This window comes from Epinephelus moara, chromosome 1 (genome assembly GCF_006386435.1).
Source record: "Epinephelus moara isolate mb chromosome 1, YSFRI_EMoa_1.0, whole genome shotgun sequence".
NCBI lineage: Eukaryota > Metazoa > Chordata > Actinopteri > Perciformes > Serranidae > Epinephelus > Epinephelus moara.
The window spans coordinates 5,934,529-5,950,443 of record NC_065506.1 but is presented as its reverse complement, the minus strand read 5'-3'; the positions used below and the strand labels follow the sequence as shown (position 1 = coordinate 5,950,443).

General features: G+C 40.4%; 1 protein-coding gene across 5 annotated transcripts in view; it reads right to left on the bottom strand.

Moving 5' to 3' along the window:
• large2 (LARGE xylosyl- and glucuronyltransferase 2) overlaps positions 1 to 15,915 on the bottom strand; it is a 144,733-nt gene that overhangs the window by 10,191 nt on the left and 118,627 nt on the right. For all 5 annotated transcript variants that reach the window (XM_050071837.1, XM_050072000.1, XM_050072093.1 and 2 more), the window contains 5 exons: positions 13,096 to 13,267; positions 12,136 to 12,240; positions 11,483 to 11,595; positions 8,742 to 8,867; positions 371 to 526 (listed from right to left, as the gene is read on the bottom strand). In XM_050071837.1, the coding sequence (XP_049927794.1) occupies positions 371 to 526; positions 8,742 to 8,867; positions 11,483 to 11,595; positions 12,136 to 12,240; positions 13,096 to 13,267 (672 nt within the window). The remainder of the gene's footprint in view (positions 1 to 370; positions 527 to 8,741; positions 8,868 to 11,482; positions 11,596 to 12,135; positions 12,241 to 13,095; positions 13,268 to 15,915) is intronic.

Here is a 15,915-nt window from a genome sequence, read left to right as displayed (position 1 = left end):
ACACACAGGGCCATGTAGCTTTGGATTTTTTTCTTCCTCATTAATAAAACCCTTCATTTAAAAACTGCATTTTGTGTTTACTTGTTATCTTTGACTAATGTTTAAATTTGTTTGATGATCTGAAACATTTAAGTGTGGAAAACATGCAAAAAAGTAAGAAATCAGGAAGGGGGCAAACACTTTTTCACACCACTGTAGATTGCTAGCAGATAATAATTACTCTCAAAAAACAATATTGGTCAGTCAGGCTCTATTTCAAACAGGTGATAATAAGATAGAGGAAACTTCAATATGTATCTACTGACCGCACTCTGTGTGTGTGTGTGTGTGTGTGTGTGTGTGTGTGTGTGTGTGTGTGTGTGTCTCTAACCCGGACGCTCTCTGGACTGGCCTGACTCGGGCAGCCGAACAGCTCTCGCCTCAGCAAGTTTCCATCGTACTCCAGGAAGGTCAGGTAGAGGTTCCTGAAGAACTCCACATGTTTGTTCTTCACTCTGAGCTTCTTTGGAGAGTTCCAGTGGATCACCTGAAACCACAGCATTTTTACTCCACTACCTTTATCTGCATACAGTTAACCTAGTGACTGAGTATCATGAGGAACCAGACATACAGAGGGAATGATATCTGTGCTGTAGTCAGGTTTCTTCAAGTATCTATACCCACTATCTGTTCCAGATAGTTGGCTAGTGTAAATGGTAAGCTTGGTCAAATCTGTTGAGATACTGTCTGCTGCAATGAAAATTTATTTTATTTATTTATTTTTTTTTTTACAAATCCTGACCTTCAATTATTACACTACACACTAGGGTTGTCAGATACTAAAATTTCAAACTCAATATCGATACCCAGGAAAATATTCAATACTCGATACCATTTTCGATACAGCAGCAAAAAATTAAGAGGCATGTCATTTTTTAACTAAAGATAAAATAAATAACAACCAGAAACAAGATCTGTCCATACAAATGTATTTATCTACAGCCCTGTTTATTTTCTGTGCTTCTGGTGAATTGGCACCATATTTTTGTTGCTGATCAAATGGAGTTGGTAGTTTAGGCTGAGGATGCTCCTGTTTCTACCTCACTATGTGATCAGAGAACCAGGGGATACGGGAGAAACCAAACGTTTTTTCAGCTTCAATCTGTGACTTTACAGTTAACATAACTTTTCAGACACACATAATTGTGTTGTCCTGTTAAACTAACATTGTATTAATGTTACAGACGGGCATGACTGATAAAGTTTTCTGCTTAGCTCCCACATTAATGTTAGAAGTTAGATTTTAGTTTGATGCTGGCGACACCAGCTGCTCAGCTGCTAGTGAGGGGAGGGGCTGTACCTGCCGTCTGCAGCGTGCTGTGTTCACTTCACTAAATATTTCCAAAGAGCGCTTTTTCCTTTATCATTTTTGACCAAAAGTGGCTGCTCTGATCCTCCTGCAGCCGCGCTGGCCATATTACAGCAACAGAAATGTGTGTATGCATGCACAGTGACGACAACAAGCCGGGTTGTAGCGAGGGCTCTGTGCCTGCCAGATGCTGCCTGCACAGCGTGTGTCCGTCGGACCTGTCACGCACACCCGACAGGCGCTGAGGTGGCGTGCACTGTTAGTATCGATACTTTTGTAAATTAGTATTGTATCCGGATACAGCGTTTGAGTATCGATACTTTTCAGAGTATCGATACTTTTGACAACCCTAGGTACATGTTAACCTATCAACAATCTAAAGGCCCTGCAGACCCCCACAGTTGATTGTAGTTATTTTGGCTGATCAGACGTCTGCTCGAGTTGAGGTTGGGAAAACTATGCTGAGACTATGGTGGAGATTCACTGAGCTAATTAGAATGATAAAGCCTCAGTTGTACCTTCGCCTGGCTCCGTTCGCAGATTGCGTGCGCATGGCAACAGAGCACGAAGCCATTTATACTTGGCGCATTCTCCGTGGCAGTATTTGCTACAATAACAGGGGGTGGTAGAGAAAAAATACTACAGGAAGTAGTAGAAGCAGGCAAAAAAAAGTAGAAGTAGAAGCAAGTGGAAAACAATGTAAACAGCTATGATGGCAGCACGAAAAGTATGGATTGCAGAGGAGGAGGAACTGCTAGTTTATGGCTTTCGACCAGACAAAAGCGTGTAGCGAGATATCTGACCCGGGGAACACAGCCAGCTTGTGAAGCCAATGCGGGCTGTAGATGAAGAGATGCACTTCAGGCTCATATTCATCCATTGGAACTGAGCGACACTAGTGCGGCTTGCGAAAAGTTTCAAAATCCTGGAGGTGCGCGACCTCGCGAATCGCCAGCGCGCGCGGCTGTCGCCAGGTGCGCGATAACATCATCTGTGGGGCGCGAACCACGTGCACTCGCGACTGCGTCGAGCATAAGTAAGCCTTAAGGGTGTGTCATGCTGATTACTGTTAATTTATTATGCTGATCTGTTCTGTACGACATCTATTGCACGTCTGTCCGTCCTGGAAGAGGGATCCCTCCTCAGTTGCTCTTCCTGAGGTTTCTACCGTTTTTTTTTCCCGTTAAAGGGTTTTTTTTGGGGGAGTTTTTCCTTATCCGCTGTGAGGGTCATAAGGACAGAGGGATGTCGTATGCTGTAAAGCCCTGTGAGGCAAATTGTGATTTGTGATATTGGGCTTTATAAATAAAATTGAATTGAATTGAATTGAATTGAACAAATCTATCAGGAGACCGAGGGACATGTCAGTCAAAGACAGTTTGTATGCAAACACACAGTGCTGAGAAGAGGTCTAATCAGCCAGAATAAGTGAAATCATGGGTGTATCATAGATGTGCAGGATCATCAACACTTCAGTATTCTTCACTGTCAGTTCTTTTACTTTTGATTCTTGAGAATATTTTGCTGCTAATTTGCTGAAAATTAGTAAAGTTTTTAATGCAGGTCTTTTTATTTGGGATCAACCAAACTGACGTATTTATTTAGTCTTTTTAAGGGCTGATACCCATTATCAGTAATCAATGAGACCAACAACTGATATTTGGAACTGGTATACATTGCCAGTAAAAATGAAAATCATAAAACGTGGTTTAACTGCCTTTAAGCATATTCATTCATTCATCTTCTAACCGCTTCATCCTCTTGAGGGTCGCGGGGGGGCTGGAGCCTATCCCAGCTGACATCGGGCGAGAGGCAGGGTACACCCTGGACAGGTCGCCAGACTATCACAGGGCTGACACATAGAGACGAACAACCATTCACACTCACATTCACACCTACGGACAATTTAGAGTTATCAATTAACCTAATCCCCAATCTGCATGTCTTTGGACTGTGGGAGGAAGCTGGAGTGCCCGGAGAGAACCCACGCTGACACAGGGAGAACATGCAAACTCCCACACCCGGGATCGAACCGGCAACCCTCTTGCTGTGAGGCGAGAGTGCTAACCACCACACCACCGTGCCGCCCCCTTTAAGCATATATTTAATTAAATGCTGCAAAAGAGAAACAGTATCTTTATAGAACACAAAAGAGCAATTGCACTTCCCATGCTGACATCTGATTTGGACATGTAGCAGTGTGCCTTCCTTGGTGTTATTGAGTGTATTACTCCCATACTTTGATCATGAAGCCCTATGTTCTGGTGTTATTCTCTGGTTTATCAGTAAAGTGTGTGAACTACACTGCAGACTGGACTGTCTACAGTCCAACATGGGTTGAAGGCACACTAGTAGGTTGGCATAATATTCTTAGATGCATCACAATGCAGATGTGGACGATGCAGCATCGATTCACAAGTAAATTCATCTGTTTATTTTATTGTGGGTCATTACAAATACAGTTCACTAAGTTTTAAAAGTAGCAAGTAGTCCGCAGTGAGAAATAAAAAATCATGTAGGCCTCTAAAAATGAAAAATTTTGATGTACATAATTGAATCGTTACCCCGTTCACAAAGAATCCTAAGACTAAACGTAGCTCTTAGTGACATCATTCTAATAAAAATCTTAGAATTCAAGGAATTCTAAGATTTTTATTAGAATTTTCCCTTGGTAAGAAAAAAGTTATTCACAAAGCATCTTAGGCCTTAAGAGAGCTCCTAAGGTGGAAAAACTGTTAAGAGGAGGACTTTTAAGAAGCCTAAACAGAGAAGATGGCGGAAAAACAGAGAGGAAGGAAAGATATTCTCCGTCTATTGAACGACAGTGATTTAATAAGACGCTACCGGCTTGATCGTGCAGGGATAATGCTTGTGGTTGACCCCATTAGGGATGAGCTTACTTTTCCCACCCAGCATAGTAACGCAATAACGCCCGCTTTGGATTGCAGCATGTACCAGCGCTTCTCGCACTCATCGCTCATGCATAAAAGGAGAGGGAACGACGCATTGATTTGTCGGGCAATGCGCTCCCAAGTCTGCCTCTTCCCTTGTGCCGTGATCCCAGGACCGAATTTCCCTCTTAAAACTCCTTTGTTCTCCTCCACGAGCTGTGCCAACAGCAGGCACTGCTCTTCTGTCCAGTTCGGCTTTCTCGTTCTTTTTTTTCTCCATTTCGTTCATTGTTTTGGTCATTCTGCCAAATCAAACCACTTTTTACAAGGAGGCCAGCAATCACAGTAATTGCTGACAGCTGAGTCTGCGTCCATCATTAATATCAAATAGATTAGTAAATTACCAGCATGGCGAGTAAACATAACAATAAGCAAATCAATATAATAATCGGCATGTGAATGAGGTACGTTCAAACATTTTGAAGCTGTGTAAAAATTAATTTAATTTTGCTGAGTTTCATCATCATGACATAAAATTATTTTCACGATTACACATTTCTTAATACAGTCTAAGTTCATACGTCACAGGACACATGGAATATTAGAGAATTCCAAGATTTTCTGTCTAGGATTAATTTGCCGGAATTATCTGGGCCAGTTGGGGAGGAGCTGGGGGGACCCATCACCTTAGGAGAGGTCCGACAAGCCATTAAAGACCTTGCTGCTGGGAAATCTCCGGGGGGTGATGGGCTCCCCACAGACCTCTACAAGGCATTCTCAGATCTGCTGGCTCCAAAGCTTCTCACTGTATTTCAGGATGCGTTCCAGAGGGGAAGTCTACCAGAAAGTATGCAAGATACAATAATAACACTAATTCACAAAAAGGGTAAAGACCCACAAATGTGTGGGAGTTATAGGCCAGTGTCCTTGATAAACGTCGACGCAAAGATCCTCGCTAAGATTTTAGGGACAAGGCTAGAGAGGTACCTACCAACACTGATCCACCCAGATCAGGTAGGATTCATCAAGGGCCGGACATCAGCAGATAATTTACGTAGATTGTTGCATCTCATATGGCAAACAAGAAATAGTGCAAAACCGATGGTGGCTTTCTCTCTGGTTGCAGAGAAAGCGTATGATAGAGTGGAGTGGGAGTATTTGTTTGCAATACTTGAACGGTTTGGGATTGGTAGTGCATATGTTAAATGGGTAAAGCTGTTGTATAGATGGCCAAGGGCATCTGTCCTCACAAATGGGACTGTTTCTACTCCTTTTAACCTGTTTTTTTATAATGTTACGTGGGACCAGGCAGGGCTGCCCCCTGTCCCCTGTGACCTTCGCCCTGGCCTTGGAACCACTAGCAGCAGCCATCAGGGGCCACGTCAATATTCAAGGCACAGGACACAAGGAACACAAATTGCTTTTATGTGTGGATGACATTTTATTGGTATCAAATAACCCAGAAACTGCAGTTCCACAGATCCTGTCGTTGATTGGCTCTTTCTCGCGTATATCAGGATATAAGATCAATTGGTCTAAATCTGAAGCTATGCCCTTGTCTAAATTAAGCCCCCCGAGTATTCGTAGTAAATGGCAATTTAAGTGGCTTCCAACCGACTGGTTTATTTAGGTATTATGATTACACCTGGATTGGAAAACATAATGAATGTAAATTTACTGCCCCTTATCCAAAAAATTTAAAGTAACTTATTAAATTGGGCAAAATTGTGTCTGTCACTGATAGGTAGGATAAATATCTTAAAGATGATTGTAGTACCACAGATGAATTATGTAACATATATGCTACCTCTGGAGTTTCCTCCCCCACTTCTTGCTAGATATAACAGAGCCATAAGTAGTTTTCTATGGGCAGGCAAGAAACCCTCTTGTAATAAGAAGAAACTGTATGCATCAGTGAGAGAGGGGGGGCTCGGATGCCCAAGAATAGATTGGTATCATTATGCCTTCTCACTAAGTCAGTTATCTAAATCAAATCTATCAGAGGCCTGTGCTTCTGCATGGGTAGCAATGGAGAAAGAGCTAGTGGAGCCCTTCTCAATACAAGCTTTTCTTACTCAGACAGGAGGGGATATACCTTATAGAAACCCTGTGTTGGCATTTGCTAGAGACAGCTGGAGAAGAGCTCATCAGATTTGTAACTCAAATCCCTATTATACCAAGGGGTCATCAATATGGCATAATAAGTCATTGAAAATTAATAAGAAGTCTATCATGTGGGAAAATTGGGTGAGAGCAGGAGTAATGTTAATGGAAGACCTGTTTGATGGGAAACACTTACTCTCCTTTGAACAGCTGGTGTCCAAATATGACATACCTAGGAAGGATTTTTGGAAATTTATGCAAATGAGGAGTTGTATAACAACAGCAGATAGGAAGAAACATCTTGCCCCTGTCACGGATATCCAGGAGTTGTGGCGATCGAGCTGGAAGCTTAGAGGGGGGACATCCAGGTTTTATAATGTGCTTAGAGAACATCAATCACCAAACTATGAGGGTGTCAAACTGACTTGGGAAAAAGACCTGGGAACACCTATTCAAGGGGAAAGCTGGAGGAAAACAGTACAATCGTGGTATTCCACAGCCCGGGACATGCAAACATGCTTAATTACTTTCAGAATAATAAATAGAAATTATTGGACTCCAGCAAAGATGTCGAGGCTGGGATTAAGGGAGGACGACAAGTGTTGGAGGTGTGACAAAGAGAGGGGCACGTTGATCCACATGTTATATGAATGTGAAATGGTACATGACATCTGGTCAGCGGTTGTCAGATGTATCAACAGTATATTGGGAACAGAATTCACAGAGGGTCCAGCATTATGTGTATTAGGCATCATAACAATAGAAGCCAACTTGTCTGCACATACGTGTTCTTGGGTGAAATTAGCCCTCCTAACAGGAAGCAGGATAGTGCTTAGGCATTGGAAGTCAAGAGAGAAGGTCAGTTTTAAGGAATGGAGAGATGAACTGGCTAAAATAGCTTCTTTTGAGTAGCTTATTCACAGAGTTAACAACAGTCTAAGTGTGTTCAGAAAAGTCTGGGACCCCTATCTGGAAATGATGAATAGAGAGGACTGCCATGATAACTGAAATCCATGTGGAATGTCCCTGATGTATGTGTATTATCTTCTAATGCTCAGTAGATGAATGTGAAATGCAATGTTGTATGAGGAAACGTGGTACTGTATATATTGTCAAGAGCAATGTGCAGGTTCTCTTTTATGTTTTATGTTGGTTTTCTGTTTTCTGTCTTTCTCAGTTTGGTTTTGTATTGCTGTAAATGGACATATTGACATGTAAAATGTGTGATCAAGTGGTGAAAAAGCAATAAAAAAAAGTTTAATCGTAAAATACAGTCTAAGTTCTATGATCGGTTGATTTCACTGTCCATTCATTACTAGGAGCGCATTTGTTTTTGTTTTGTTTTTTTCTTTTTTCCTTTTTGTAACAACCAATCACAGCTTTTAGACGACTGCGTCATACCTAGCAACGGGGTCAACCACACCTCCTCACTAAGATAAAAGTTTCTGTCCCCTACTTGCTCAGAGTTGCTCTCAGAAGCTTCCTGAATCACTCTTAAGCTAAGATTCCTTGCTAGTAATTTTTAGGCTAAGTTAGGAGCTCTCTGAGAGGACTCTGAGAATCTTGGTGAATACGGGCCCTGATGATCATAAAAATGCAGAATATCATGGCCTATAATCAGTCAATCCCTACTTTTAATAGTAATGGTGTCATCAGTGTTCCAAGGTTTTTATCAGTTGTGTGGACTCAAGTCACATGACTTGGACATGAGTAAAATTTGAGATTTGATGACTTTGATGAGAGCCAACTTGACAAAATCAAAAAAGATTTGCAACTCCACTTGGACTTCAACACCAGTGACCTGTGACTTCACTTGGACTTGAACCTTTTGACTTGAATATACTTGATACCTTCCCCCAAGCCCAAAGATTAAAAAGCGTGTTAAGAAATGTGCTGTGAATCATTTAATTTTCCTTCATTTCCTGAATCGACTAATGGTAAAGCTATTCATTCCCACCATTCAGAAAGTACAGACAGACACTTATCAACTTCCAACAAATATGATTTAACCAAAAAAATAATAATAATTAAAAAAATAAATACAAAATTATGACTTTTGTAAATGTAATGTCATTATTCTCTTGTTATAACAGCATGGCATTTGGTGAAGAAGGCAGTATGACTTGTTTAAGACTTGTAACTAAAAGTTTCAGACTTGGGACTCGACTTGGGACTTGATGCAAAGTCTTGAGACTTACTAATGACTTTAAATTTACACTCTTAGTACCTATATTTAAAGGTGTTTGTGGTGTAGTGTATGTATTTGTGTTCGTGCAGCAGAAGTGGCAGTTCTCTGAGGAACATACTGAACACAGACATACCCTCTGCCCTCAGCACTAAAAAATGATATATGATATTAATAATTATAATTAGTGCATAAAATGAGTGCATGCGAGTACCTTGAGGTCAGACACCTCTGTGTAACACTGCTCGGAGCGAGTGTGATCAGACAGCTGGACGTTCCAGAAGCAGGGCAGCTGGTGCACCAGGACCGGGTTCTGCTTTATGAAGGCGTTGAAAATGTCCTACAGAAAGACATGCAGACAGACAGACAACAAACAGCTTTAAGAACACTTCAAGGAGCTCTACTGGTTCTGCTGGGTTCTGTATGTGGGCAGTCATGGACACACAGAATGGTTCAGTGTTCTCGGGATACAGGAAACAGGACTGCATTTATTAAAGTGTGAGTCATTAAGGTCTTATAGGTACAGCAGTTCGACTGTTGGAGGCATCAGAAAGAAAAGCCATATTATCTCTTTGCTGGTTTCCTGGCAACCTCTGCCTTTATTTTACTCTGTGCTCCCCGTGTGAAGGCCGCATTGTGTATTTGAAAGTGCAGTCAAGGTCACTGGTTGGAGCTCAGTAAACACTACAAGTACTGGATCTATGGCTGTAAATAGACTGAGAGCAATGATGCAGCACAGATTTAAAAAAGAAAAAAGAAAGAAAATCATAGTTTTATAAAGTACACTCCAAATGATAGTGATGCATCCAACCTTTCTGAACTGTATAACAAAGAATAATGATGTGGAAGGACTTTTCACCTTAACTGGAGACTAGAAGCTGGATGTTGTGTACAAATGCTGTTCAACAAATATGAACCCAATTGGCCTAATGGTGGTGCTATAATTAATTAATTGAACAACTGAACTTTGACTAAAAAACCTTGATATTGGAGTGTGGCTTTAAAGATAAGATAGCATAGATAAGTTTGACTTTAGGTTCAGTTTTAAATGGTAACGCCAAGGCCGCACTGCCTTCTTGAGCAGCATGTAACAGCTACCTCACTGAACCACGGGCACTCACTTCACCTGCTGCTATGAATACAGTATTTCCACAATTAAAGCTGGTAATCCATTACTTTGTGGAGTGGTGTAGCCACTGCATTGTCAACAACAATTGATTTACAAATATGCTCGACTTATGCTCGCATAACAAAAATCAGACTATAAATGAGAAATTGTTTGCCTAGTCATTACAACACTTGCAGGCCAAAGGAGAACGTGACCCGGTGGAGATTTGGTCGTAAATGAGTGACAATCTGTCTAATCGTCATAAAACCTGTTAGTTATTTTTCATGCAGGTGTCATTAACTGTCGAAGGTCTTGATCCTTCACAGATTTAAGCTTTTAATGGTCCATGTTGGCTTGAACCCTGGAACTGCAGCTTGTAGCTGTATCTATTATTTTATAATTACATTTAGACAGGGTAATCATATTCACATTGGATTCTTGTATGACTGCCGTTGAAAAACAGACTTATATACCTCAAAGCAAGATGTTTTGTATCAGTTTTAAAATTTAGGTATACACAACCCTACTTTGGACAAACTAATTAACTAATAAAACTATGTACTTAACCCATAAAATCTAATAAACTCATTGATAGATCTTAATGAGGTTTCTCTTTTTTTAAGCAGTTAAATTCTTTTGTGAAATGCTGCAAAGCTCTCCAAGGCAGATTTGCGATTTTAAGTTTATATAAACTAAATTAAAATTGCATGAATCTGATGCCACTCTGTGTAACTGACACTGAGCTGTGTGTGGTTACAAAGAGTGCTTTTTATGTGGTTATGTCACACAGTTATCTCGTGTAAAAGTTAGTTCTTGACCTTAGTTGCTCAGTTTGCTCCACCTGCCGACACAGGCTATTAGATAAGACTGAAAGTGGACTTTTAGTTGAGATTGCTTTGTCAAACTTGTTTATATTTTTACTACTATCTAACCTTTTTCTTTTTCAATAATTCTGCATTGGTACAGTATATGTATGTGCTGTGCATAAACATACAAAAGATATACAAGCAATAAATACGGATTCAGAAAGATTTTCATCCACTTGTATTTCTAAATATTTCATCGGGCTAGAAATGATATGTGTACTTTGTAGCTGCAGTGTATGGAACAAACTGCCAAAAACAGTTGGGTGAACAGAATCTGCAGCTATTAAAACAAATCAATCTCTTTCACTGTGCTGCCTCTCAGTGTGACTGATGTGGTTTATGTTTTTTGTTGCATCTGAAAAAACAGTTTCAGTCTTTCCCGCACTTAAAGGGGACATGTTGTTTCTCAATTTCAGGTTCATACTTGCATTTGGGGTTTCTAGTAGAACATGTTTACATGCTTTAATGTTCAAAAACACTTCATTTTCTATATACTGTCTGTGCTGAACACCTGTATTCTCCCTCTGTCTGAGACTATTTTCACGCCTGTCTCCTTAGCTCCTCTTCCTAAAAAAAAAAAAACCCTGTATGCTCTGATTGGCCAGCCTTTGCATGTCTTCCATATCTCAGTGTCTCTGCACTGTCATTGTAGCTGGGTGGCTGACTGTAATGAAGAATAGCAGCACTTTCTTCAGTGAAAAATTACAGGTTAATTATTCTTAACACAAGTGGACATGTTCCATCATGTATGATCTGAAACTGGGGAGAAATTAAAAACATCAGTATCCAAGATTACCTTTCACTGACGTTAGCATGTGGCTACATGTAGCAGTGTATGTAATTGCAGTAGCATGCCTGGAGCAGATGACCATATCATTAAGTTCACTGTAAGCTCACATCTGCTTGTAGCAAAGAAGAAAAACAGAACAAACAGAGAGACATGTTTCACAATGTTCTCAGAAGATTAAAGGTGTACCTCACCTGGTCAGCCAGCGATGTACTGAGCATGCTCATCAGCTCCCTCTCTGCTGTCAACCGCCACATCTGCTCCCAACCGATTCGCCGCAATCGCTCCAAGTAGAGAAGAATTACGCCTGTGAAAAAAGGAGAACAGAAAATAACAGAAAATAGCTCACACATATAATTTCACTTTCTACTGGAGAATTTACATGTCTCTTCACATTAAACTGTGACTGCAAGTAAGACACCTCAGCTATCCAAATATTGCAAACAACCTCAGTCAGCCTCCAGAAACACTGTTGAGCTTGAGCTGCGTCTCTTTTTGGTAGCGAACCCATTCCTCTTGTGAGATCAAGTAATTTTTTCTCTTTTTAATTTTATATACTTTATAATCCCCCTGAGGGGAAATTCAATTTTTTCACTCCGTTGTCATTAACACACAGGTCCGAAATACAAATTTTTTCACTCCGTTGTCATTAACACACAGGTCCGAAATACACACACATGCACAAACAGGATCTACACATGCACAAAGTGGAGAGATGTCAGAGTGAGGGGGCTGCCTTGGTCTGGGTTCCCAACCCAGGTCCCTATAGACTGAGCTACTGCTGCCCCAGATTGTTTCTTTTAAACCAAAAAGTCAGTAAGGATCTGTCCAGAAAAGCAGCTCTTACCTGTGTTGAAGCCTCGTCCCAATGCAGGCCAGGGTTTGTGGTTCTTCCACAAGTTCCCTAGGTACCAGTCGCTCTGGTTCTCCACCAGGCCGATCACCTGTTTATCTGCAGACAACACAACCAACATCACTGATGAGCAAACACATCAAGGTGTTACTGATTTATTTTTTGCAACCTGTGCCCACAGTTTCACAAAATAAATTCTATAATAAGCATGCGGCAGTTATATGAATAATTGAAAGAAATACATTTCTTTGGTTCGCTGATACTTTGTAGGCATGTTGAACAGCAACATGTTAGGTGTAATGCCAATTAAATAATCCCTGAATAAGAAATTCTGAATTAAAAGATTATTTTCAGTCCCATTTGTTTGTTTATCTCATAAAGTACAGATTTTAACCAAGCAACCTTTTTTAAACCCACATTCTTTTTTTCTGAAACTTCTCCCAGTCAGATTTCTGTCAGTGTTCATTGTTCAAGAGGTTTTTACTGGGAGCCAAATTATCCACAGAGGTCTCTTCCTCTCCATAACAAATGGATCTGGTGATTGAACTGGCAAATACACTGTATACAGCATTTTCACATTAAAAAATGTGTGTTTTTCCAACGCCTTTGTCGTAGAGGGGCCATTGACTATGGTGGCTGATGCAAAAACATGAATGTCCCCATCTATAGCCAGTGTTTGGTTTGTCCAATCTGTAGAAACATGGCGGTGCAATGCGGTGATCTCCATAAAAAAGGAGCCACTCCCTGTGTAGATATGTATTAATGGCTCATTATAAGGTAACAAAAACACAAGGATTTTTATTTTCAGGTGCACACTAAAGAAAACATACTACATACCTAAAAATGTGATGCTTGAACTTAGCATCCTCCTACAAAACCTTAAAACTGTCACCACAGAGCTAAAATTCAAAGACAGGATTTCTTCAATACAGCACAAAATCCAAAATGTCTCACCCGTGAACTTCCTAAAAATGCCCCAGAGCTCAGCGATGTCGGTGGCGAAGGTGATGTCCGTGTCAAGGACGATGACCTTTGATAGGTCTGAGGGCAAAGCTTTGGTTAGCGTCAGCTTCATCAAGCCGTAAATACCTGAGTAATGTTTGTTGGGTATCCACGACACCTCCGACTGAAAGGACAAACAAGAAAACAAGATACATTTTATTTTCATTGTAAATCTTTAGCTTTCATTTATACATTTAAAAGCCATCTTTTCTTTCTAAACTGACTGATGAATCCAGTGTTCATTTTATATGAGCTGTGTGTGGGTTAACACAAAGCCACATTCAGCATATTTTGTAAAAGGCTCAATGTGTTTTTTTCTCTGAATCTGCAAATAGTGTCTTTTAATTAATTCTCTTGATTCAGAGTAATTGGATCTGCATAAGTGCATCATCTGCAAATATAATCGGCTTAGAGTCTCGCCTGTTTCTCTCCAGTTTAATGTGAGTTAATGAAAACTGAAGAGAGAGGCTGCAGGTCGAAGCATCTGACAGCACAAAGGAGTCATTGTTCAGCACAAAGACGGTGAGGGAGGAGAATGTGATGATGTGAAGGAGGGGGATGAAGGTTGGAGTCACACACACACACACACACACACACACACTTATCCATGCTCATTCCTTATATTGGCATCACTCTTGAGTGCACATTCATCAACTTGACGTTATAATAAATGATTTGGTGTTTTTGTGCTGAAGTGTCACTTGACTTTGGGAGAAAAGTGTTTCAACAGCTCGTCCAACTCAATTACAGATTGCTGCTGTCAAGTGAAAACCTCAACCCCTCCATCGTGGTGATTGTCGTGATTTAACTTTAAGCAGGGTGTACCACTCAAAATCTGTGAGATTCACTCTTAAGTAATTTGTAGTCACAATGCACTCCATACGGTTGTTGTGTACAAGGTTTCTTTCAAAAACACCAGGAAGCAAATTTTACTGGTCAATTGATAACCTTGTACTCTTTTATCTTTTCTGTGGTTTTGTTAAGTCAAGTGGAACCTCAGCACGCTTGTATTAAAGGGCTTTTATTCTTCAATTTGTCTTTCTCAGCGTTAGCTTGGATGCATGAATGAATTAAAGATTTTTGGGCAAAATCCAAAAGGAATTTGAATCATTACAGATACAGTTGGTAACTTTTATGAAAAAAAAAACTTTGTGTCATATTTGCTGAAACTGTCATTATATTCTTAAAGAAGTACATGACATAAGCTCTTTTCAAATAGAGATCACAGTAAAGAGCTGCTACCAAACCAAACAACAGTGGCATCATTTGGCTTCAGTGTGTGATTTCTGACAGCATGCCAGCATCATGGTAACAAATGAAGCGTTGACAGGTGTGACATGTAAAGTGGGCTTTATACTGCTGCGTAAAATTGATGCCGTACCTATGCCACAGCCTGACATACCTACATAATGTAGGTATGTAACTATACGTTGTGGTGACACAGACCTCCTGTACATTTTTGTAAACATAAAACCATTTCCCTAAGTGTAAATAAACCTTTTATTAACTTTTATTTTACAGATAAGAAACAATTAATTGTGAAGACAATAAAGCATCCACAAAATAGCATTTTTAGACTTGTGTGTGATTTATCCTGGCTTTCTCTGCTACACAATAGTCTAATTCATACAGTGTCAAATAACATAGGTTTGTGCTAGTAACATTAGCATGTTGTATTTGTTTAAAAAACGTTTTTAGTATAAGACAGTTGTTTTGTCAGTGAACCTTGTGAGTTGTAATGGAGCCAAATTGTGTAATGTTACCTTCGTTAAATGTTGCTGTTGTCCCTGGCTTCATGTGAGTAGAGGAAATCTTTGTTAGCCCCTAGGCTAATTTATACAATGTAAAATGCCATAGGCTTGTGCTAATAACATGAGCACGTTGTATCTGTGGGGAAAATGTGTCCAGCAAAAGACAAGTGCTTTGTCCTTGAATCCTGCGAGTTATAGTGAAGTCGATTTGTGTACTTATCATTGAAATTGTCTCTATTAATTTATTGTGTGTTTTGGGTGTGTTCTGAATCAACTAAACGTTACAGCACTTCACAGAAATCCCATCACCAACTAGTGTGTTGGAAGTGTAACTGCAGAGTGACACAGACAGATCACCGCGCAAGTATAGATGCTCACAACAGCGTAGGCCATGTGCGTAGGCTGATGGCGGCCTCTACTGATATATACATATTGGCGTGCTTTATAAACAAAAACAATGGCATAACATGGCAATAACAATCATTAACTGTCCCTCTTATATGGTGTCTGATCTCATCCACTGCTCGGAGGGAAAGGAGCTCCCAGACCTCATTGTTTTTCCCAATATGCGGACATTTACAGCCACTGTTTCTCTTCTTTGAGTTAACTGCTGACTGCTAACAGCTACTTTTAAAATCTCCTGGGGTGGGTCGCACACATAGCACATTGTCAAAATGTCACAACTGTCCTGCCCATGATCCCATCTTTTCCGCTGTCCTGTTTATACAGACATCATTTCGGCACTGTAACTATCTCTTGTGGCGGCTTAAAGGTGAGACAACTCTCCCCCATACCTTTTGCATAGAATGACAGGCGTCATTAACGGCGGGATATTCCTGCTTTGAATAGACAGTGTAAAAGGGAATACAGTCTGTGAAAAAAAAATCATGTCTCTCCTCCCCTCCTACTGCCTCCAATGGCTTTCGCTAGTCAGACTGCGGCTCTGTCAGTAACAGCCAATCAGAGCCAAGGAGTCTCTAACACAGCTGTCAGTTGTGTAAATCACTACTTGTGAACTGCA